This window comes from Hypanus sabinus, chromosome 11, assembly GCF_030144855.1.
Source record: "Hypanus sabinus isolate sHypSab1 chromosome 11, sHypSab1.hap1, whole genome shotgun sequence".
Classification (NCBI taxonomy): Eukaryota; Metazoa; Chordata; class Chondrichthyes; order Myliobatiformes; family Dasyatidae; genus Hypanus; species Hypanus sabinus.
The window spans coordinates 49,706,683-49,733,206 of record NC_082716.1 but is presented as its reverse complement, the minus strand read 5'-3'; the positions used below and the strand labels follow the sequence as shown (position 1 = coordinate 49,733,206).

The following is a 26,524-nucleotide window of genomic DNA, read 5'->3' as shown; positions in this document are numbered from 1 at the left end:
ATTGTTACTAAGGCCAAGGCATTGCAGTTTACATTGTCCAATTCCTGAAGACAATGTACCAAATGTTGTCAACACTTATGCATAAAGTGCGTTTGCCATCATTAATGTGGGTGCAAACACAGCCGAATAGCCTGTGCTTTGGTTGGTTGTGGACACACACACACACACAGGGTATCACATCTGACCTTCCAGTGAGAATATTTGGATTCACAGAGCCCTGTGTAAATAGTTGCCTGCTAGATTGCACAATTCGGTTACAATATCACTGTTCATTTGGAACTGAATTATTCACCTTGGAATCATTCATTTCCAGCAAGTAGGCAATATTTTCATCAGGCAACACACACAAACTGCTGGTGGAACACAGCAGGCCAGGCAGCATCTATAGGGAGAAGCACTGTCGACGTTTCAGGCCAAGACCCTTTGTCAGGACGAAGGGTCTCGGCCTGCAACATCGACAATGCTTCTCCCTATAGATGCTGCCTGGCCTGCTGTGTTCCACCAGCAGTTTGTGTGTGTTGCTTGAATTTCCAGCATCCACAGATTTCCTTGTGTTAATATTTTCATCAGAGTCCTTGCAAGTGGAGACTGGAATGCTGTTTCGAAAGAGTGCACTCAAAGTAAGTAAATGCATGATAAGGTCTCAACTATACCTCAAAGTCTAGATGTACCTCCTACACATTCCTGTAATCTTTTGTTATCATTGTGCAAAATATAATGTGCATTAGATTCCAGGGGAAATGGATTAGCACATAATGAGCAGGACAGTTTGCCGCTCTCAGGGCAATGGTAGCTATAATGTTGTACTTTCTAGGTAGCAGATTATATTGATGACAAACAGCTGTCAGTCATCAGTTCTGCTTAAGCCTATTGTCCAAGCTTCAGGGTTATTTAGCACTGCCAATGACATGCAGACATTACGTGCACCATCCTTTCCTGTCTCTTTTAATAGTGACAATTTTGGAACTCAGCTGAAGAGTGTGGAAATTGTTTCATGACTGCCTAGAAGTAGCAGCTCTTTTTCATTAATCACAAGAAAAACACACAGAAAATAAGAGCAGGAGTAGACCATCTGGTCCTTCATACCCACCTTGCCATTCAAATGACTATGGCTGCCACAGGCATCAAACTCTCTCTCTCTCTCTCTCTCTCTCTCTCTCTCTCTCTCCCCAAGGTCCTCACAACACTTAACTCTTTCAAAAATATATCTGCCCACTTTTCAGAAACCTCTAGCAACATAGCTTCCACAACCCAGAGAGGCAGTGCCTCTGCAAGGAAAAAATCTGCACCTCAATGTAAAAATAATACTCAAGTGACTACATCGTCTGGTTTCTGTTCAAACTATTCAATCCACCTTCATCTCCCACCTTCCCCTGCACCTGTAGGAAAGAGGTACAGAAGCATCAGGACTAGGACTGCCAGACTGGGTAACAGCTTCTTCCTTCAGGCTGTGAGACTAATAAATTCCCTGCCAGCACTGAGATTTCATCACTGGGACAGCCAGCTGTTTTCTGTTTAGCTGTGCTGTACGCTGCATACATTTTAAATTATATTTTATGAACATATTCCTGGTGAAATTTTGTTTTATGTGCTGTAGGTGATATGTGCGTTGTGGGTGCACTGTGGGCCAGAGGAACATTGATTCATTTGGTTGTATAGTTTGTAGAGTCAGATGACAATAAACTTGAAATTGAATTTCAACTTAATGTACACTGCTATTTAACTTGTCTATATTTTTCTGAACCACACTGTTACACACCACACAGCACACTAACAGCATCCGTACATATATTCTGGAATAACTATAATATGACTCCAGGCAGTCAAATAGTTGCTTCTCAACTCTAGAAAATTGCAATGGACTTTGTTCGAATGATGCTCATTATTTTACATTGAGAAGCTGGAGAAAATCTGCAGATGCTGGAAATCCCAGCAACACACAGAAAATGCTGGAGGAACTCAGCAGGTCAGGCAGCATCTATGGAAATGAGTAAGCAAAGAATCCTGATGAAGGGTCTTGACACGAAACATCGAGTGTTTACTCTTTTCCATAGATGCTCTCTGGCCTGCTGAGTTCCTCCGGCATTTTGTGTGTGCTGCTTATGATTTGCATTGCTGCTTTTTTACTCTAGTTTAAGTTTCCAGGTGTAAGGCTACATTTAGAGGTGAGCATTAACCCCCTACTTCACTGAATGATTTTATTTTTCAAGTTCAAATTCAGGTTGATTGTCATTCAACCATACTCACATATACAGCTAAATGAGACGTCGTTCCTCGGGAGCCAAGGTGCAAGACACAGTAAATATAATCATACACAGCACATACAGTGCAGTCACAAGTCCCTGAGAGGCTCAGCCTGAAGATTGACAGGTTGACATAAAGTGCAAGGTGTATGTTTATGTAAAACACTAGGATGTAATTTATAGGCAACGTTATAATAAAACAAACAGTAGTATGAATATGTGAAACAGCAGTAACGAAAGATGAAGAAGAAACCAGTGAAGGATGTGAGTTGGGGATTGATGGGTGTGGCACTGGTGGAGCTTAGAATATTCAGCTGGAGTGTACAAGTGCGCTGGGTGCAGAAGAGTGTTAAGAAATCTAACATTCTGGACGGAGAAGCTGTTAGCCAACCTGACAGTTCTAGTTATTAACTATTTCAATATGGAGATAAAATTCCAGTGCGCTCAAGATAAGGAAATACTCTAAGGATTGGCTCAGGTCACTGGTTCTATTTTCTGCTTTTATGGGATCTTTCTCACCTCCAGAAGGCAACTGAAGGGCAAAGCTGAGATGCTGGTCTAGGATGTAACATCAAACACACATTTTGAAGCATTTACTGTAAATACGAAATAAGAGCAAGTAGACAATGCATAATGTTAAACTTTTTTGGTTTTGTATATTGCAAAATATAATAAAAATATTTACAATATAGCATTGTTAAGCTAAGCTAATATTCTATATTATCCAAGAAATCCATCTTCATATACAGGTTATGATTTTTTTGTTCACTCAGAAAATTGTCTAAAATGCACTTAAAAATTCAAGATGTGACTCATAAATAAATTGTATATTATGACTTGTGTCTCTTAGATTCTCTTTCCAACATTGTAATCTAATGAACTGAAACATCAGTCTGTAATTAAACATATCTTTTCACGTCTAATGTTGTGCAAGAGAATTAAAACCAATTTCATCATGCTAGTCCTCAGATAAAACTATTTATCCTTTTACATTATCCAACATGCTGAAATCAATTGTTGGAACATATACCTATGGAACCAGGGGAGCCAACACACTTGACCACTGTAATACCAAGTTTAAGAACACTTACAGTGCCATCCCAAGCCTGCACTCCAATCACCTAGCAGGACTTCTACTTCCACCGTATAAGCAGAGATGAAAGGCCTCAGCACCAGTGGTGAGGAACAAGAGGTATTGATCAAGAGATGCGGAGGGACACTTACAATACTGCTTTGAGTTGGTGGAACATAAAATATTCAGGGATTCATTTTTGAGTCTGAATTAATATGCCACAGTTGTCACCAACTTAATCAAAACCTATGAGGAGGAGTGTGTGCCCTTGAGAATGTACCAGACATACCCAAATCAAAAGCCATGGATCAAACAGCAGATTCATAGTCTGCTGAAGGCAAGATCTATTGCATTCATCTGTGGATTTTTTTTTGCCATTTGTGCAATTTGTTTTTTTTTGCATGTTGGGTGTTTGATATTTTCTTGAATGTGTTCCATGGTGTTTCTTTGTTCCTTGGATGCCCATGGGAGGACGAATCTCAGAGTTGTATTCTGTATGCATACTGTATTCTGTACAGTATTGTATTCTGTATGCACTTTGAATCAAGACTGGCGATCCAGAACTACTCAAGTCGTCTAGGCATGACCTATGGAAGGCTATTTTAAAAACAAACAAAAAAAAAAATTCCATTGAAGCTAGAGACAGAATCAGAAGCACTTAAATTTTGGCAAGTTTTGCAGGTCATTATTTCCTACAGACCGAAACCTAACATCATGAATGGTTGTAATTCTTCACTTCCAAATAAGCTCAATGCATTTTATACATGCTTTAAAAGGGGGAACAGATCTACATCTGTATGAATCCCTGCAGGATCTGGTGACCTATTGAAGTCAGAACATCTTTCATGAGGGTGAATCCTCACAAGGTTTCAGGCTCTGATGGTGTACCTGGTACAGCACTGAATACCTGTGCCAAACAACTAGTGGGAGTGTTCAAGGACATCTTTAATCTCTCACTGCTGCAGTTGGAGGTTCCAAATGCTGCAAAAGGGTGATAACCATACCAACGACCAAGAAAAGCAGGATGGGTTTCCTCAACAACGATCGCCCAGTTGCACTCACACCTACAGTGATGAAGTGCTTTGTGAGCTTGTTCAAGGCTAGAATCAACTCTTGCCTAAGCAGGGCCCTGGACCTACTGCAAGTTGCATATAGCTACAATAGGTCTACAGCAGATGCAATCTTATAGATAGCAGGGTCAAGGGATATGGGGAGAGGGCAGGAACGGGGTACTGATTGTGTATGATCAGCCATGATCACAGTGAATGGCGGTGCTGGCTAGAAAGGCCGAATGGCCTACTCCTGCACTTACTGTCTATTGTCTATTGCAATCTCACTGGCTCTCCATTCAGCCTTGGAACTTCTGGACAATAGCAAAACCTACATCAGGGTACTGCTTGTTGATTACAGCTGTTTTCACACCATTATACCTTCAGTACTAATCAACAGACTCCAAAATCTGGACCTCTATACCTCCCTCTGCAACTGGATCCTTGACTTCCTCATCAGGAGACCACAGTCAGTGTATTTTGGAAATAACAATTCCTCTTTGATGACAATCAACACTGGCACACCTCAAGGATGTGTGCCTAGCCCAAAGCCTTACTCTCTCTACACCCACATCTTGTGGCCAGGCACAGCTCAAACACCTTGTATAAATTTGACAATGACACAACTAAGGTGAGCCAACTGCCTGTCTTTTGTACCAGAGAGGGGAGAGCCTGCGTTGCGAAGAGTGTTGTCCAGGTTTTTTCAGCATTTAGAATGTGGACTTTGGACTATAGATTCTATTTTTCAGTCTTGTAGTTTTTATATTCTGTGTTCTTTTACTCAATCTTCTCATTTTTTTTTGTGTAGGAGAAGGGATTTGGAGATCAATGTGCCTGTTCCAATTTTGTTTGTTTTTTGTGTGGGGGAGAGGGACTTGTGGGTCAATGTGCAGGAGGAGGGATTTGGGGGTCGATGTGCCTGTTCCGATTTTGTTCATTGCTTTTGCGGGGAGGTGGGATTTGGGAGTTGGTAATTCTTTTCTTTCTTGCTTTCATGGCTACCCAGAGAATTGAAGAATTTTGGAGTTGTATACTTTGATAGTAAAGGAACTTTTGAACCTTTGAACTATTGCTAGCAGAAATTCAGATGGAGATTAGGAGGTGTACAAGGAAGAGATGGATCAGCTGAATGAGAGGTGTCACAGTGATAACCTTGCACTCAACATCAGTAAGAGTAAGAAGCTGATTGTGGACATCATGAAGGGGAAGTCTAGGGACACACACCAGTCCTCATTGAGAGATCAGCAGTGGTAAGGCTGAGCAGTTTCAAGTTCCTGGGTGTCAACATCTCTGAAGATCTATCCTGGGTTCAACACATTAATGCAATTACAAAGATGACAATATTTCTTTTGGAGTCTGAGTAAACTTGGTTTGTCACCAAAGAGTCTAGTAAATTTCTAAAGATGTACCATGGAGAGCATTCTAACTGGTTGCATACTGTCTGCTCTGGCAGCAAGAGGCACAGGATCAGAAAAAGCTGCAGAAAGTTGTAATCTCATCCAGCTCCAAGATCAGCACTAGCCTGCCCTATATCAAGAACATATTCAAAAGCTGATGCCTTAAAAAGTTATCATTTGCCATATAAACCCCCATCTCCCAGGATATGCCCTCTTCTCATTGCTACCATCAAAGAAGCCTGAAGACACACTCTCGATGTTTTAGGAACAGCTTCTTCCCCATTGCCACTGGATTTCTGAATGGACAATGAACCCATGTACACTACCTTAGAATTATTTTCTCTTTTTTTTACTCTCAGTTTGCACTACTCATTTAACTTGCATTTTTAGGCCTGTTTCTTATTGTAATATATAGATTTTTATTATGTTTTGTAATGTACTGCTGCCACAAAACAACATATTTCATGATATATGCCAGTAATATTAAACCTGAATTAGATTCTGACTCCACCATTAGCCATGCATCTAATCTACATAGAAAGCATCTTTAGAAGAGACATCTTTGGCACTGTCGATTGGTATCCCTTTTAATACCCCAACACATTTTTAATTCATGTTTTTAGAGCTTTGCAGCACTGGCTGTAGGAATGAGGTTCCATTCCACCACTGTGTGTAAGGAGTTTGGGCATTCTCCCTGTGACTGCATGGGTTTTCTCGGAGTGCTCTGGTTTCCTCCCACATTCCAATTATGTACGGGTTAGGGTTAGGTGCTGGAAGCATGGTCGCACTCGCCCAGGGTAATCCTCGCAGACTTGACTTGAAGCAAATGATGCTTTTCACTGTATTTTTTATGTACACGTGACATTCAAAACTAAGCTTTAAAGAATTGACGCAGAATGAAACCTCCAGTGAACCCAGTGCCAGGAATTGAGTCCTTGGTGGGTTCAAAAGGAGGGTGGGGAATATAGCCTCAGTAATAGGGAGTGTGAAAATTGGAGCAAGACGCCCTTCCCGGCCCCGACACCCGTGTTCAGAGGAAGCACCACGAAAATCATCTGCTGAGCCAGATGCTGAACCAACATGAATAATTCAACAGTAGAGTTTTATTGCAAACAGGCACTCGTAGATTCACCACAGCACATAAAAACCTTGTAAGGATGGACGACTGTGCACTATATTTATATATTGACTGAATTGCTTCCTTTCCATTTCTCCAGTGGATCTTAACCTAATGGATCTGGAATAAGAAGGTACCGTTAAAATCCATGAATATTTGAGAAAATGAAAATGATACTGAATGTTTTGCACTGTTATTCAGTGCTAAGGTGCAAATACTTTGTGCTTGCCTAAATTAAGTGCTAATGAGATAATTAGTATACCAGTGTTCATATCAATGAATTACAAACTTCTGTTAACTGAGCATGGAATAACCTTGAAACAAAGAAAACATAATGCCAATGTTTATTCTATTAGTCCTAAACTGAAGAGTGATCTTTGAATGTCAAATTCATTAGCTTAATGATCACTTTGATTTAGCTGGACAGTATCATTCCTGAGAAATTCAACAAATTTCTAGAGGAGTAAACGGGAGGTCTGTGAGCCAGTCCTCAGCAAGAAGGGGTCTGCAACTTTAAATTCCTTGGTGTTATCAATTAACCCAGCGAGTAAGTGCAATTATGAAGAAAGCATGCCAGCACCTTTACTTGCTTAGAAGTTTGAGAAGATTCAGCATGACATCTCTCGACACCCATGACTGTATGGCTAGGCATAGCTCAAATGTCATCTATAAATTTGCTGATGATACACTCATTGTTGGCAGAATTTCAGATAGTGATGAAAGGCCGTACAGAAGCAAGATATACCAGTTAGTTGAGTGGAGTCACAGCAACAACCTTTCACTCAATGTCAGCAAGGCCAAAGAGCTGACTGGAGACTTCACAAACCAATCAGAAGTGGAGAGAGTGAGCAATTTGAAGTTACTGAGTGTCAATATCTCTGAGGACCTAACCTGGACCCAACATATCAATGCAGCTATAAAGGAGGCAAGACAGCGGCTAAATATCATTAGGAATGTGACAGCATTTGGTTTGTCAACTAAAACACTCAAAAACTTCTACAAATGTACCATGGAGAGCATTCTGATTGGCTGCACCAGCATGTGGGATGAGGGCTGGGCTACTGTACAAGATCAAAGCAAATTGCAGAAAATTGTAAAATTAGTCAGCCCCATCATCTCCTTTACTCTCTGTGTACCCATGACCGTGTCGCCACTCACAGCTCCAGTCTGCTAATTAAATTTGCTGACAATACTACATTGATTGGCCTAATCTTAAATAATGATGAGGCAGCCTACAGAGAAGTCATCACCCAGAAATAGTGGTATCAAGAAAACAATCTCTCCTTCAACTTTGCAAAAGCAAATGAACCACTTCTGGACTACAGGAGGGATGGAGACAGGCTAATCCCTATTGGCATCATTGGATTTGGGGTTAAGAGGGTGAACAGCTTTGTGTTCCTCGGCATACATGTCACCGAGGATCTCACGTGGTCTGTACACACCGGTTGTGTGGTGAAAAAGGCACAACAGCACCTCTTCCACCTTAGGCAGTTGAGGAAGTTTGGTATGGGCTCCCACATGCTAAAAACTCTCTAGAGGGGCATAATAGAGAGCATCCTGACTGGCTGCATCACTGCCTGGTATGGGAACTGTACTTCCCTCAAACACAGGACATTGCAGAGAGTGGTGCGGACAACCCAGCATATCTGCAGATGTGAACTTCCCTTTATTCAGGACATTTACAAAGACAGGTGTGTAAAAAGTGCCCAAAGGATCATTGGGGACCTAAGTCACCCAAACCACAGACTGTTCCAGCTGCTACCATCTGGGAAACGGTACCACAGCATAAAAGCCAGGACCAACAGGGTCCGGGACAGCTTCTTCCACCAGGCCATCGGACTGATTAATTCATACTGATGCAATTATATTTCTATGTTATATTGACTGTCCTGTTGTACATACGTACTATTTATTATAAATTACTATAAATTGCACATTGCACATTTAGACAGAGATGTAACATAAAGATTTTTAATCTTCATGTATATGAAGGATGTAAGTAATAAAGTCAATTCAATTCAATTCATTAGTACTAGCCTACGTAGTATCCAAAACCATCTTCAAGGAGCAGTGCTTTAGGAAAGCATCGTCTATCATTAAGGACTCCCATTGCCCAGGACATACCCTCTTCTCATTGTTACCATCAGGAAGGAGGTACAGAAGGTCAAAGGCACACAGTCAGTGATTCAGGAACAGCTTCTTCCATTCTGTTGTCTAATTTCTAAATGGTCATTGAACCCATGAACACTACCTCGCTACTTTTTTATTTCATTTTTTTCTGCACTACGTATTTTTTTTGTTTATTTAATAGACATACATACTTACCATAATTCAGTTTTTTTCTCTATATTTATTAGTCTTGTACTTCATTGTACCGCTGCCGTAAAGTTAACAAATTTCATGACATGTGCTGGTGATATTAAACCTGAGTCTGATTCTGAAAACTTTAACCAACTTCTCTCGATGTGTGGTAAAGAGTATATTGACTGAAACTTAGTCAGCTTCATCATGGGCACTAGCCTCCATAGCATCCAGGATGTCTTCAAGGAGCGATCCCTCAAAAAGGTAGCGTCCATCATTACAGACTCCCATCACCCAGGACATGTTCTCACAGCTACCATCAGGAAGGAGGTACAGCAGCCCCAGGACTAGGTTCAGGGACAGTTATTACCCTTCAACCATTGAGGTAACTTCATTCGTCCTATTATTGAACTGTTCCCACGACTGGTGGACTCACATTAAGGGCTCATCAACTCACTTTCTTGATATTTATTTATTATTATTATTTCTGTTTTGTATTTGCACAGTTTGTTGTCTTAGATTATTTGCCCATGCTGTTGGGTTCTGTCTTCCTTTGACTCTATTATGTTCCTTGTATTTACTGTGTAAGCCCACAAACAAACAAATCTCAGGGTTGTATATGGTGACATATATGTACTTTGATAATAAGTGTACTTTGAACAATCTAATTTCTCTGGATTGTCCAACTCAAAGCAATCTAAACTGTTTGTCGGACACTTTTCTTTGAAAATCCAGCTCAAAGTAAGCTTGGGTTAATGACTGGAGTACTACAGAAGAGATCACTAGTAACTAGTGATGATAAAGAAGATTGTTCAACTGAAAGTTCTTAATTCCTTCATTAATCTTGTGATTTAAATGTAACTGCCAGCAAAACCAGCAAGTTCCCGTGTACAACAACATGAACATTTTCATGGTCTACAGCAGGTTTACCACCTGGTTAAAAAAAAACAAAATTGAAGAAGTATCTTAGGAATGGACATCACCAGTAGCACTGGGAAATTGCAGATATCACAGTTCCTCTGAAATAATCATAGAACCTTACAAAACAGATAGAATCTGTTCAGAGCATCACATCTCCTTCAGTTCTTTGTAAGGCTTCAAAAGTAATCGACCTGAAAAGTTATCCCTGATTCTCCTTCATTGGTGCTTCCTGACCTGTTGAACATTTTCTTTGAGTAAGATGTACAGTTAGTCCATTCCCTTTTAGCCCTGCAGTGTTTTTTACTCTGTTTGAAATTAAAAATATATTGAACATTTATGGCAAGATATGTCACTTAAATGACTGTATGGAATGTCTTCATAGTCATTTCATGAGTAGCTGACCAATGTGTTCCTTTAGTTGATTGAACTCCCATAAAAATTCTCCAACTAATCTACACATAATGATATTACCAGAGCTCATGGAGGAAATCAGAGCATTTTTATTTTCATTATAAAACAGAGCAAACTGTGACCAAATTCTGGCAGCAGCAGCCTAATATAATTAAACAAAAACAGAAGCAGCTTAACCCCTCTTAATTTCCATTACCTTTAATACCAATTATCAGTACAATTCTAACAGTACAAGACACAGTAAAGGACACTGTAAACTTATGTCTTATGTGGTTCCTGATGGCAACAACAGAATGCATTAAAGTATTTGAAAGAATGCTATAGTTATGAATTGTTCAATCCTTTTGAAAATATATTCATATTTTAAACGATGCATTGCACATATCACATTAACTTAAAATGTAGAATTCTCTCAGAATACAATCTAGCATTTTACTCAAGGTACCTGTGTAAAGGATTTCAGCATGGGAACAGAAGGATCCTTCATCATATTTTTTGTGGTGTCTGTGAAAACAATTTTGCCTGCATCAGGTATTCTGTAATGCAAAACCAGGACAAATTTCTGAATCAAATAAACTTTCTCCACATTATAATTGTACATTTTCTTAGTTCTAGATCTTATACCCATAAGGAGGCACATATCTAATTTTCAATCATACAACCTGATTTTTGGATTTACTGTCCTGAAATTCTAAAGTATGAATCAGACATTAGAGTCAAGTTGTAAAGGATATTTTTCAATAAATACCTTCTATGACAAAGTATTTCAAGCAATTGTTATTACTGACACAGCTTTGCAAATCTTAGAATTCATCGCATTGGGTCCTATTTCTGTCCCATCCTGACATCACATACGAACTTCGCAAAAGGTAGCACAACAAAATAAACAATCGACTGGAGGATCTCTGTGGGTTGAGCAGTATCAGTGGGAGTTTTGGGTTAAAACCCAAGGTTTCAAAACTCGGGGATTTGATCTAAATGTCAAAAATGCCTTCCCTTCCATAGATGCTACTCAACCTACTAAGTTCCTACTGCGGATTGTTTATTGCTGTTTATAAAGTGTTTCTGACATAGAACATAACATGGATTTTCCATCTTATATTCATGCTATTCCAAGGGATATTTAAGAAGGATCTCAGTATGGATGATGAGAGATGTGATTGATAACCATGTTGGCACAAAATTCTGTCAATTCTCAATCAATGTGATACAAATCTAAAATTTATTATTGGAGACAAAATATAATCCATTGACTAACTATTGGATAAGCCATACTAAATTACTGTTAAATACAAAAGATGAAACCAGGAAAGAAGTGGGATTAGAAGAAATCACATTAATTGATGAATATTTATTTCACAAATTTGTTGTATTAAATATGAATATGTTCTATTATCACCAAAACCATCTGATAATTCAATACAGTAACAATCAGAGGAAAAGGTTATATTTATCTTCTGTATACGTCCAGACTGCTGACCCATGCAGCCCGTTTATCCTGTATTCTGCTGTATTTTTTCTACCCCAATTCCTTTTTATCAACATCAAGCAATAAATCCCAGAATTTTATTCATAAATTACCATCAGTGCCATTCATATTTCCTCTATAGTTTGGAAAAAAAGATCTACTGAAGTAGTCAGCACCCACTCTGAATTTATTATGGCTTGCAATAAATTAACCAGCATTCCACTATCTGCACATATAGGCAGTTCTTCGAGCTACCTCCAGAAAATAAGCTGGAACTTTTGTTCACAAATCACCAAGCCACATGTTTTGAGAGATTCCAAGTTGATATATAAATATTTGTAATTCATTAAGTAACTTCTTGTAGCTTCCTAAACTAACCTGAAAATAGAAAAGTGATTTGCAATGATTTAGAATCAAGTTATTCATAGGCAGCAATTAATAGTTAACTTAAAAGATTCGATTGTTTGTTGTCATTCTTCAGTACATGAGTGTAAAGAGGAAAATTGTTTTAAGATAACCTCTTTTAATTAGATTTATCATTTTGACCACAGTATCTCATTTAACTCTAAGGATGTATATTTTTAAAACAAAATTATTGTGAAGAATTTTGAATGCAGGCAAGAGCAAAGTATATTTCAAAACAGATGCAATTTACGGGGAAAAAAAACTTGAGCCATGACTTTCAATTTCATCCAAAGCAGAAACCCAGCCCCATTAAACTAGGAGATTAAAATGAACAACGAAGATTCTCTGTAACACTGTGAAAATCATCCATCGCATTCAAAGAAAGGAATATATTGAATGGAATAAACTAAGTAGAAAGAATTGGGTAGCCTACCTCTGCTTATTTGAAGAAAAACAGGGTTTGGTTATTATGAACATCAGTTCACTCTCTGGGGACTCTGTGTCTTTGAAGTGTAGATGAGCTTTGGTAATGTGTTTGATTTCAGTTTCTTTCACTATCAGGTAACGTGTTGCACCATCAACTTCTTTTGGCAACTGGTCCTTCACTGCAGTCACATGAATAAATGCCATCTGGAAAATAAGAAAATGACATAGGAAGCTTGATATTGCTTCATGGACAACTGATAATAAAATATGTCCTCCAAAAAAACAAGTGGTATTTGGGTCTGTAACACCCATTGTTGGCATTGTACAGTAACTGAATTGCATGGTTTGAACATTTATAGCATAACTTAGACAATCTCTTCCACTGAAAAGTACAGTATGACCATGTTGAGTAGACAGACTGTGATTTGATCCCTTGGGACCAAAATAAGTTTGTTTGGTAGCCAGCTTTTTGTTAAGATTACAAGAAAGAACTGGTATTTGGAAGCATAAATAAGAACACTGGTACTCCATGAATACATTAAGGGTAAAGGAATAACTTTGGTGGGGGGGGGGGGGGAGAAGTTGGACCCATTAGGAACAACATAGACAATCTGCGCACAAAGCCAAAAGGTATAGGTGAGGTTATCATCAGTATTCACAAAGGAAACAGACTTTATGATTGGAGAATTTGGTGAAGGAGTAGGTGAAAGTCTAATGTAGGTCTTCCTCAATAAAAGGACATACTCCCATATCTTAGAGATGGGAGTTTGTATCACTGGAGGGGAAGAAATTGCTGTGGCTCTGGATGAGATTTTTAAATCTTCATTGGACACAAGTGATGACTAGAAGACAGTGAATTTTGTCTCCCCCTTTCAAGAACGGCCGCAAGAAAAGGCCTTGTAACTATAAACCTGTGAGTCTACCACATGTGGCAGCAAAGGCGCAGGAAAATATTTTGAGGAAGAGGAATAATGACCATTTGTAAAGGTATGGACTAATCAGAGTCAACATTGTATTGTCAGGGACAGATGTTGCCTTTGAAGAGGTAACAAAGTGTTTTGATGAAGGCAGAGTCATAGATATAATGTACATGATCGTGGGTGAGGACTTTCACAAGGACCCACAGGGAAAATGGTTCAAAAGCTTTGGGACCATGGAATCCAGGGGATTTTGGCAAACTGGACCAAAAATTGTATTGACAATAGGAGAGTGATGGCAGACATGAAGATTAGTGGAGTGATTAAAAGGGCAGAAGTTTGTCAGGCTGCAGAGAGATGTTGATGTGTGATGACATGAGTTGAAAATGGCAGATGTAGATTGACCCAGAGAAATCTAAGGTGATGCATTTTGGGAGCACCAGTGTGCCTGGGACATACACCTGGGATGATGAAGTCTTAGGGGGTACTGGGAAATCAATGGACCTTGGAGTACTAGTTCAAAGATCTGTAAAAATGGGAACACAATAAGATAATGTGGTTAGAAAGACAGAATGGTCATTGCATACTAAAGTAGGCAGATTATACTCCAATTAGTTCTCATTAAATCTGGGGTCAATATTGGAACTGCTTCTTTTCATGCTATTTATCAGTGATTTGGGTGATGGAATTGATGACTTTGTAGCCAACTTTTCAGACAATACAAAGATAGCTGGAGGGGAGGGGTAATGTTGAGGAAGCAGGGTGCCTGCAAAAGGACTTGGACAGAACTGGGGAATGGGAAAAGAAGAGGCAGATGGAATATAGTGCAGGGAAGTGCTTGGTCATGCACTTTGGTAGAAGAAATAAAGGCAAATACTATTTTCTAAGTGGGCAGAAAATTCGAAAATCAGAAGAGCAAAGAGATGTGGGAGTCCTTTTGCAGGATTCCCTAAAGGGTAACTTGTAGGTTAGTGGTAAGGAAAGCAAATGTAATGTCAGCATTCATTTCAGGAAGATGTGAAATACTAAAGCAAGGATGGCTTTATAAGACCATAGGACATAGGAACAGAATTAGGCCATTCAGCCCATCAAGTCTGCTCTGCCCTTGCATCATGGCTGACCCTATTTTCCTCTCTGCCCCAATCTCTGAACTTCTCCACATATCCCTTCCTGCCCTGACTAATCAAGAATCTATCAACCTCTGTCTTAAATATACATAAAAACTTGGTCTCTACAGCTGCCTGTGGCAAAGAATTCCACAGATTCACCACCGTCTGGCTAAAGAAAATCCTCCTCATCTCCATTCTAAATGGACACCCCTCTATTTTGAGACTGTGTCCTCTAGTATTAGACTCTCCCACCATAGGAAACATCCTCTTGACATCCACTCTATCAAGGCTTTTCACCATTTAATAGGTTTCAATGAGGTCACCCCTCATTCCTCTGAATTATAGTGAATACAGTCCCAGAGCCATCAAATGCTCTACATATGACAAGCCATTCAATCCTGGAATTATTTTCGTGAACCTCCTTTGAAGTTGAATTATTTAAAGAATTATTTTCGTGAACCTCCAATTTTAGCACATCCTTTCTAAGATAAGGGGCCCAAAACTGCTTACACTACTCCAAGTGAGGCCAGTGCTTTATGAAGTTTCAACATAACATGCCTGCTTTTAAATTCTAGTCCTCTTGAAATGTATTTGCATTCCTCACCACAGACTCAACCTGCCAATTAACCTTTAGGGAATCCTGCACAAGGACTCCCAAGTCCCTTTGCACCTCAGTTTGTTTGTATTTCTCTCTCCTTTCATTTCTTTTACCAAAGTGCACAACCATACACTTTCCGACACAATATTCCATTGACCATTTCTTCGCCCATTCTCCTAACCTGTCTAAGTCCTTCTGTAGCTTCACTACTTCTTCAAAGCTACCTGCCCCTCCACCTATCTTCAAATCATCTGCAAACATTTCAACAAAGCCATTAATGCCATCATCCAAATCATTCACATATAACACAAATGTATCAGTCCCAACACAGACCCTGTGAAACATCACTAGTCACCACAGCCCAAAGATAAAGCTCCACTCCTTGTCTGTACCAAGCAATCAATTCTTTAGTCATGCTAGAATCTTTCCTATACTACCATGAGCTCGTAGCTTTCTAAGCAGCTTCATGCATGGCAACTTGTCAAAGGCCTTCTGAAAATCCAAGTATATAACATCAACTGATTCTGCTTTGTCTGTCCTGTTTATTATTTCTTTAAAGAATTCTTGCTTGACAAATTGGTTAGATCTTCTCTTGAGGGAACCATGCCTATTTTATCATGTGCCCTGAGACCTCATCCTTAGTAATCGACTCGAATATCCTCCCAACCACTGAGGTCAGACTAACTAGCCTATAGTTTCCTTTTCTCTACCTCTCTCCCTTCTTGGAGAGCGGAGTGACATTATAAGGCACTGGTTGGACCACACTTGGAATATTGTGAACAATTTTGGGCCCCTTATCTAAGAAAAGATGTGTCAGTATTGGAGAGAGTCCAGAGGAGATTCACAAGAATGATCACAGAAATGAAAGGGTTAACATAGGAGAAGCATTTGATAGATGTGGGCCTGTATTTGCTGGAGATTAGAAGAATGAGGAAGGATCTTATTGAAACCTATCGAATATTGAAAGGTCTAGTGTTACGTACCCGTGGGTATCTTGTGCCTGTCACATGACCATGATGTAATTGAGGCTATGGTGGGCATGATGTAATGGTGGAATGATGTAATTTTCCCGCCAGTGAGAGGTCATGTGATAGTTTTTTTCAACAGGGTAAAAAAGGAGAACCCCTCCCTGTGATGCAGGGGTAGTTTGAGGTTGAATTCACCAGTGACTCAGTTTTGCTGTGTATTCAATGTTTTGTCGCATTTTTGTTTTAAAGTGGAGTTTTACTTTCTGCCTTAAGTCTCAAAGGTTATTGCTACAATACTGCCAGTTCAGTCCAGTTGGAGAGTGAAGATTTATCGAAGTTCGAGAAGCTGGAGGATCAAGGAAAGTTGATGTTGGCAGTAAAACTGGTTCAACCTTTACTTAATCTTCATACAAGGAATTAGTAACTTGTGTCCAAGATAACTCCTGCTTTGCCAAAAGAGCAGAAAGAGTTGGATGCAGAGTTTCAGCAAGGAAAGATCAGTGCCTTTAAGCCGTTTTATTTCCTTCAATCGTAAATCCCTCGGCAAAGCATACTTCGGCTGGGATCAGCAGTAACGTCGTGAACAAGGAAAGTCTCTCCTAACTAACTGTAAATCATTTTGGACTTTTTTGCAATTCTACTTTAAAGAACTGTGTTCGCATTTCTTGCTTTAAGAACTGTTCGAGCTGCTGTATCGCAGCTGACTTCCGGTTAAGTTAGTCATTTGTTTACTTTTGGGTTTTTTTTTAAAGCAGCGTTTAATAAATGTTTTACTTGTTATAAAAAACCAGTCTCAATTATATATTCATTGTTGCTGGATTGTAACACTAGTTAGAGTGGATGTGGAATGATTGTTCCCTAAGTTTGAGGAATCTCGGGCCAGAGGGCACAAGCTTAGAATTGAGGGATGCTCATTTAGAACAAAGATGAGGAAAATTTCTTTAGTCAAAGGGTTGTGAATCAGTGGAATTCATTGCCATAGACAGCTATGCAGGTCAAGACAATAGGTATATTTAAAGCAGAGATTGATTGGTTCATTAAAGTTTATGGGGACAAGGCAAGAGAATTGGGTTTACAGGGATAATAAATTGGCCATGATGAAATGCCAGAGCAGTCTGAATGGACTGAATGGCCTACTTCTGCTACTATGTCTTATGTTGATCGTTTTTCAGAACCTGAGGCAACTCTGACAGTCTGCATTGACTGCTTTTGCTGAAAATCCTTGAGTATATTAATTTCAGACTTCAAAGTGTTCCTCGTGACAAAGGTGCTTGAGTGCATTTCTGTTTAGTTCAGGCAGTTAGAGAGAATGAAGGTGAGCATACAGAATTTAGCAACCTGGCAGAAGAGGGAGGAGAAGGCAGAATTCTAATGAGTGTATTTAAGGAGAAGTCTATTTTGCAATGTATCTATGTAGTCTGTATTTCACAGAAGAAATGCTAATGGAGATTTGCCAATTTTCATAGATACAACTGTAGTAGCAGAGAAGGGATAGAAATTCCTCTTTTGCACTATTTAATTATTTTTATTGAAACTTATTGTCATTTTAAAATATTTTTACTGCACTGCTATAAAAAAACAATAAATGTCATGACACATCAATGATAATAACCTGTGCAGAAAGAGGAGATCAGAAACAGGTTATCATCATTAGTGTGTCATGACATTTGCTGTTTTGTTATACCAGTGCAGTAAAAATATTTTAAAATGACAATAAGTTTCAATAAAAATAATTAAATAAATAGTGCAGAGAGCAAAAGCATTCGTTAGGATTTCAGGATTACTAACACTGCAGGATGTCATTGAATTCACCTGCTTCTCACTAAAGACTTCACATTTGGACATTATGATCACTCTACTGACCTGCACTCCCTGAATGTAGAGCTCATCTATGATGCAAGTGATCACTGTTGGGTGTCGTGCTTTTATATTGTGTTAGTATGCATTGCCTCTGACTTGAGTCACCATGCCAGACCAAAGAGTTCTGGACAAAAGAAGATTCTCCAAGCGCTAAATCCTGACTTCAGTGTCTAATCCACGCACAAGCACAATTTACCTTCATCAAGACCTACCCTGCCATTTGTAACTTCTTTAAGAAAATCATTGATGTAGTTAAAGAAGATTGCCATTTCTAAGCTATTCGGGAGGCACATTGCAGTAAAGGCAATAACAAATCTTAGTGTTCATGAAGTTACATGGGAGTCTGCAGATGCTGGAAATCTGAAGCAACACTCAAAATGCTGGAGGAACATTGCATCTATGGTGGGAAACATAACACCAGTCCTGATGAAGGTTCTTATCTGAAACGTTGACTGTTCATGTCCTTCCACAGATGCTACCTGACCAGCATTTTGTGTGTGCTGCTCCACTTTCCTGGCTGTTGCTGTACAATAGGAGCTTTTTCATGGTCATGCTGTCTGTGATTATCTAATTAAAAGGAGAGTATAACAACTTCTCATAACGTCATTACTCCCATTTAGTTTGTCTAGTTCATTGGAATTAAAGACAAAATCAAACCATCGTTCCAACCACATTTATGATACAAACCATACAATTATTGAGTGATTAGCTCAAGCAATACAATTGGTAACAAAAGAACATAAAGCATGAAGCAGAAGTAGGCCATCCAACCATTTGAAGTTGCTCTGCCATTCATCAAGATCATAGCAAACCCTCTATTCCAGCACCATTTTCCTGCAATATCCTCATATCAGTCAATTACATTTAAAATTCTGAGTTATCAGTTTCTGTGACAAACCTCCACACCACTCCAAGGTAGGGAACTCCAGAGATTCACTGATTCGGAGTAAAGAGGTTTCTTTGTTTCTCAACCCTAAGTGGCCCACCCAATTCCAAGACCATGACCACCACCATGTTGCATCTAGAATCAACAGCCAGGGAAACAAACTCCTTGCATTCACCCGGCTGGGTTCTCCAAGAGTTTTATATGTTTAATTGAGATTACTTATCATTCGTCTAGACCTTGGATGATAGAGGCCTAGTCTACTCTACTCTAATCTAATCTACCTATTGTGACAAACCTGTTACCCCCAGGCACCAGAAAAGTGAATCACTATTGCACTCCCACTGATGCAAGTAACCCTCTTTCAGGAAAGGAATGCAATACCCTGGGTGCAAAGCCCTGCTTAGCACCAGTATGAACTCTTTAATCTTATTCTTAAATCTTCTCACAATAACTGTAAACAATACTTATTTTTGCAACACAAGTCTTCAAATTGTTCTTGACTGTCCCACAATGGGGCAGCTAACTCGAAAAGGTATGACATGTTTGGTGTATGGACAGAACAGCAGGAAAGCACATAGTGGGTCATTGTGCATCCTCTGAGTCCTGCACAGGAGTATTAGGGCATGCTTTCAACCAATGGAGAACTGGCAACAGGGCTATATTTCCATATAACCATATAACAATAACAGCACAGAAATAAGCCATCTCGGCCCTTCTAGTCCGTGCCGAACGCTTACTCTCACCTAGCCCCACTGACCTGCACAGCCCATAACCCTCCATTCCTTTCCTGTCCATATACCTATTCATTTTTTTTTAAATGACAAAATCGAACCTGCCTCTACCACTTCTACTGGAAGCTCGCTCCAGACAAATACCACTCTCTGAGTAAAGAAGTTTCCCCTTGTGTTACCTCTAAACTTTTGCCCCTTAACTCTCAACTCAATGTCCTCTTGTTTCAGGAGGAATATAAGATTAATTTATTTGCTGATGATGTTCTGATTTATCTAACAAACCCATTGCATTCGTTGCATAAACTATCTTTTAGATTGGAAGAATATGGGAAAATATCAGGGTATAAGGTAAACTGGGATAAAAGTGAAATTTTATCCCTTACTAAAGGAAATTATAGTCAACGTCAATTAGTAACTCAATTTAGATGGCCGATAAATGGTATAAAATATTTAGGTATAAAAGTCGATAATGATATAAAGAATTTATATAAATTAAATTATTTACCATTATTGAAAAAAATTCAAGAGGATCTTGATAAATGGATGATTTTACCAATAACATTAGTAGGTAGAGTTAATGCTGTAAAAATGAATATATTTCCTAGATGACAATATTTATTCCTAACATTACCAATACAACTGCCAAAGAAGTTTTTTCAAGAGTTGAATAAATGAGTGAGGAAGTTTCTTTGGAAAGGTAAGATGTCAAGAATATCGTTGGAAAAATTGACATGTAAATTTGACTTAGGAGGGTTACAACTCCCAAATTTTAAGAATTATTATAAAGCAAATCAACTTAGATCTATTGCATCTTTTTTGATGAAGATAAACTGGCATGGATTAGAATAGAGTTAGATAAGATAGGAGAAAATATACCAGAAGATTTTATATATAAATGGGAATACAAATGGATATGGGAAAAGAAAGAATCTCTTATATTAAATCATTTGATTGATTTATGGAATAAGATAAATGTTGATGATGAAATAAAGAAATCTTTGTTAGCAAAGAGAACCCTAATTTAAAATAGACTCATTCCTTTTACAATGGATAATCAACTTTTATATAATTGGTTTCAAAAAGGGATTAGATATATAGGTGACTGTTTTGAAGGAGGTATATTGATGTCGTTTGATCAACTAAAGAATAAATATAAAATATCAAACAACACTCTTTTCTGTTACTTTCAATTAAGGGCTTATTTAAGAGATAAACTGGGTCAAACGATGTTAATGCCAAAGCCTAATGAAATAGAAATTTTAATTCAAAAAGGAAAAATTAAAAAATTTACTTCTTGTATGTATAATTTGATTCAAAAACAGACAATTAAACAAGGAATTCATAAGTCAAGACAAAAATGGGAAACTATTTGAATATTAAAATTGATGAAACAAATTGGTCAAAACTATGCCTTGACAGTATGACAAATACAATAAATGTCTGACTTAGATTAGTACAATACAATTTCTTACATCAATTATATATTACACCACAAAAAATAAATAGATTAAACCCAAATTTATCTGACCAATGTTTTTGATGTAATCAAGAAATTGGTACTTTTTTACACTCTACTTGGTCTTGTTTTAAAATTCAACCTTTTTGGATAAATGTAAGACTTTTACTGGAACAAATTATTGGAATACAACTTCCACATAACCCAATATTATTTTTATTAGGTGATATTGAAGTGATAATACCGAAACCTAAATTGAATAAAAATCAGAAAAAATTTATAAAAATTGCATTGGCAGTTTTTTGGAAATCAGATTCATACTTAACTATGGACCATTGGAATAATGAAATATATAGCTGCATTCCACTTGAAAAAATTACTTATAATTTAAGAAATGAATATGATATATTTTTGAAAATTTGGCACCCTTATTTACAAAAGATAGGATTAAATATACAGGTCCTTCGAAGATAAAATTATTAGCTATTTGGGGAAAAAAATAAAGATATATACTAAAGCTATTTTGAACTCCGTGGAGCATGTGGGGATCTTCCGATATCTAGGCAATCTTTCTTTCTTCTTTCTTTCTCTTTTTTTTCTCTTTTTTCTTTCTCTTTTTTTTAGATAGGGATGTTAAGGGGGGGAAGGGTTAAAGGGAGGGGGAGGGCTGACATTAACTTTCATTACTCTATTATTCTATTCATTTTATGTAATTTTCTTAAAAATTTAATTTTAAAAAATGTCCTCTTGTTTGAATCTCCCCTACTCTCAACGGAAAAAGCCTATCCACATCAACTCTATTTATCCCCCTCATAATTTTAAATACCTCTATCAAGTCCCCCCTCAACCTTCAAAGAATAAAGACCTAACTTGTTCAACCTTTCCCTGTAACTTAGGTGCTGAAACCCAGGTAACATTCTAGTAAATCTCCTCTGTATTCTCTCTAATTTGTTGACATCTTTCCTATAATTTAGTGACCAGAACTGTACACAATCCTCCAAATTTGGCCTCACCAATGCCTTGTGCAATTTTAACATTACATCCCAACTCCTATACTCAAAGCTCTGATTTATAAAGGCCAGCATACCAAAAGCTTTCTTCACCACCCTATCCACATGAGACTCCACCTTCAGGGAACTATGCACCATTATTCCTAGATCACTCTGTTCTACTGCATTCCTCAATGCCCTACCATTTACCATGTATGTCCTATTTTGATTAGTCCTACCAAAATGTAGCACCTCACACTTATCAGCATTAAACTCCATCTGCCAACTTTCAGCCCACTCTTCTAACTGGCTTAAATCTCTCTGCAAGCTTTGAAAACCTACTTCATTATCCACAATGCCACCTATCTTAGTATCATCTGTATACTTACTAATCCAATTTACTACCCCATCATCCAGATCATTAATGTATATGACAAACAACATTGGACCCAATACAGATCCCTGAGGCACGCCCACTAGTCACTGGCCTCCAACCTGACAAACAGTTGTCCACCACTACTCTCTGGCATCTCCCTTCCAGCCACTGTTGAATCTATTTTACTACTTCAATATTAATACCTAACGATTGAACCTTCCTAACTAACCTTCCATGTGGAACCTTGTCAAAGGCCTTACTGAAGTCCATATAGACAACATGCACTGCTTTAACCTTGTCAACTTTCCTAGTAACCTCTTCAAAAAATTCAATAAGATTTGTCAAACATGACCTTCCACGCACAAATCCATGTTGACTGTTCTTAATCAGATGCTGTCTATCCAGATAGTTATATATACACTATCTCTAAGAATACTTTCCATTATTTTACCCACCACTGACTTCAAACTTACAGGCTGATAATTGCTAGGTTTACTCTTAGAGCCCTTTTTAAACAATGGAACCACATGAGCAATACGCCAATCCTCTGGCACCATCCCTGTCTCTAATGACATTTGAGATATTTCTGTCAGAGCCCCTGCTATTTCTACACTAACGTCCTACAAGGTCCTAGGGAATATCAAGGGATTTACAAGGGAGTTACAAGTCAACATGCTCAGCAGCTTGAGTATTTGCTGATGGCACAAGTGAACTAAGCTTCCAGTAGTCAGGGTGCCAGTAACAGAGCTGGTGGCTGTAAGTGTCAGATCCAGTAATGTTGGTCTTTCTTTTGAATCCTGCTACTTAGCAGAAGAGGCCTGTTCAGCTGGGGAGTTCTGAAGTGTAAGAAATTGAAAAGAATAAGGGGACAGCCCACTGAGAGGTATGGCCTACACCTGCACATTGCAAATCAGTTTGGGTCAATGATGAAGTAGAGATAAAGAATGCAGATACTTAAGTAGTCTCATTATTGCCATTGATAACAGAAAATGATACAGCTGTCTAGTGATAATCAGCATTCTTCTCACGAGGTGTGCAGATGAAACAACTGCATGTTTGTTTGGCACTGTAAGTTATACACTATTCTCTTTACAAAAAAAAAGAGCAAGGCAAGTTAGTGATGTGCACAAGACAATTGGAACAGGTGATTTTCTATATAAGCTATGAGTTTTGCATATCAAGCTTAAGCATTCAAAGGTGTGACGGAACAGGTGAACTTTAGCCCTGAATACTGATGACCATTAATATTGAGCAATGAGTAATAATAATAATAATAAATAATATGTAAAGCTAATGGTTCAGATAAAAGATGCAATGTTTTCATTGACCTTGACCAAACATGTAGTTCAACTAAAATTCTTTTGACATGCTGGGGTTGTACTCATTGACTTGACTTTGGCAGCTGCGTTTCCCCCACCACTGCTTCAGTCTGTGCCTGGAAGGTTTCTCTGTACCCTACAGGGACAAGAATTCTCTCCTCCTCTACACTTGTTTACCAAGGCCTTCGATGTTGCATGAGAAACCAAAGGGCTTGACTCTGCTAATACTTAGCCACATCAAAGTGCTGGGACTTCCGAAATTTCTTCCATTACTAGTCCCAGCTACATAGCACTTCCAAAGTTTAAAGTAAATTTATTGTCAAAGTACATATATGTCACCATATACAACCCTGAGATTCATTTTCTTGTGGACATTCACAGGAAATACAAGAAACACAATAGAATCAATGAAAGATTGCCCCCAACAGGATGAAAAAAAATTAATGTGCAAAAGACAATAAACTGTGATCATACAAAATGAGAAGAAAAAACAAAATACTTCTAATAATAAATAAATAATAAATATCAAAAACAGTTCCATGATGGGGCAAGTGAAGTTGAGTGAAGTTCTCCTGAGTGGTTCAAGTGCCTGATGGCTGTGGGTTAATGAACCTGCTGGTGTGGGTGCTGAGGCTCCTGTACCTTCATTCTGATGGTAGCAGTGAGAAGACAGCATGACCTAGTGGGTGGGGTGGGGGGGGATCCTTAACAATGAATGCTGCTTTCCTGCAACTTCACTTCAGGTAGATGTGCTCAATGGTGGAGGGCTTTACCCATCATAGGTTGGGCCATATCCATTACATTATTGGAGGATTTTCCATTCAAGGGCATTGGAGTTTCCATACCAGGCTCCAACCAATAAATACACTCTATACTATACATGTATAGAAGTTTGACAAAGTTTTAGATGACATGTCAAATCTTTGCAAACTTCTAAGGAAGTAGAGGTGCTGCCATGCCTTCTTTATAATGGCATGTAGCTGCTAGACATAGGACAGGTACACTGAAATGATAATAGCAAATGATAATTTAAACTTGCTAATCCTCTCCACCTCTGATCCCCCAGTGAAAATTGGCTCATGGACTTCTGACTTCCTCCTCCTGAGTTTGAAAGTCGGCTCCTTGGTCTTGCATTGGAGTTTTGCTTAGACTCCTAGTCATAAGTATACTGTAAGTAGAGCTGGGGGCTAAGCACACAACCTTGTGGTGCACCCGTGCTGATGGAGATTGTGGAAGAGATGTTGCTAATTCAAATTGACAGGGGTCCGCAAGTGAAGAAATTGAAGATCTAGTTGCACATGGAGCTACTGAGGCCTGGGTCTTGAAGCATATTGATTAATTTTATGATCAGCCTTTAATCAGCTCTAATCAGCATGAGTCGATACTGGGCCTAAGAAAACCTGTAAATTCACTTTGGCTTCAAATGGCAGGCTTCTTGAAATCATAACACCAATGAAACAATATGAATTTAGTGTGTTGTTAAAAGGAATTATGTTTCAGTACTCCAGAACAATAACTGCTTGAGGTTGGAAGGAGAATGCTTTCAGTGCAATATTTAACTGAAGAATCTGAAGACCATACTACCATAAGATATAGGAGCAGAATTATATGGTCTATCAAGTCTCTGCTGCCATTCAATGATGGCTGATTTATTATCTCTCTCAACCCTGTTTGAGACCCTTACAAATCACAAACCTGTTAACCTCCGCTTTAAATATACCCAATGATTTGGCCTCCACAGTGGTCTGGATGCAATTAATTCCACAGATTCACCACCTTCTGGCTAAAGACATTTCTCCTCATCTCTGTTCTAAAGGAACATCTTTTTATTCTGAGGCTGTGCCCTCTATAGGAAACTTCCTCTTAACATCCACTCTGTTTAGGCCTTTCAATATTTGATAGGTTTCAATGATATCCCCCCCCTTCTTCTAAACTTCAGTGAGTACATGCCCAGAGTCATCAAACATTGCTCATACTCAAATCCTTTCATTTCCAGAATCATTGTTACAGACCCCATCTGGACCCTCTTCAATGCCAGCACATCCTTTCTTAGATGAGGGGCCCAAAATTTCTCTCAATAGTCATAGTGCATTCTGACCAATGTCTTATAATGTTTAAGTATTACATCCTTGTTTTTATATTCTAGTCCTCTCAAAATTAATCGCATTTGTCTTCCTTACTAGTGACTCAGCCTGGAAGTTAACCTTCAATGAATCCTACATCCCTTGTACCTCTTAATTCAAAATTTTCCCCTTATATCCAAGTACCCTGAAGCCACATCCTTAATAATAGACTCTATCATCCCAATTACTGATGTCAGGCTAGCTGACTTATAATTTCCTTTCTCTGCCTTCCTGCCTTCTTATACAGTCGAGCAAAATTTGTGATCTTCCAGTTCTCCAGAATTTAGTAATTCTTGAATGACCATTACTATTGCCTCCATAATCTCTTCAGCCAGCTTTTTGAGAACCTGAGGTCCAGTCTATCTAGACCAGGTCACTTCGC

The 26,524-nt window shown here is 38.6% G+C and overlaps 1 protein-coding gene across 1 annotated transcript in view; it reads right to left on the bottom strand.

Moving 5' to 3' along the window:
* The window catches only part of frem1b (Fras1 related extracellular matrix 1b), a 177,876-nt gene that overhangs the window by 126,500 nt on the left and 24,852 nt on the right, over positions 1-26,524 (bottom strand). Inside the window, exons 10-11 of the mRNA XM_059983517.1 lie at positions 12,818-13,014; positions 10,957-11,047 (exon numbers count right to left, since the gene is read on the bottom strand). Coding sequence (XP_059839500.1) covers positions 10,957-11,047; positions 12,818-13,014 — 288 coding nt within the window. The remainder of the gene's footprint in view (positions 1-10,956; positions 11,048-12,817; positions 13,015-26,524) is intronic.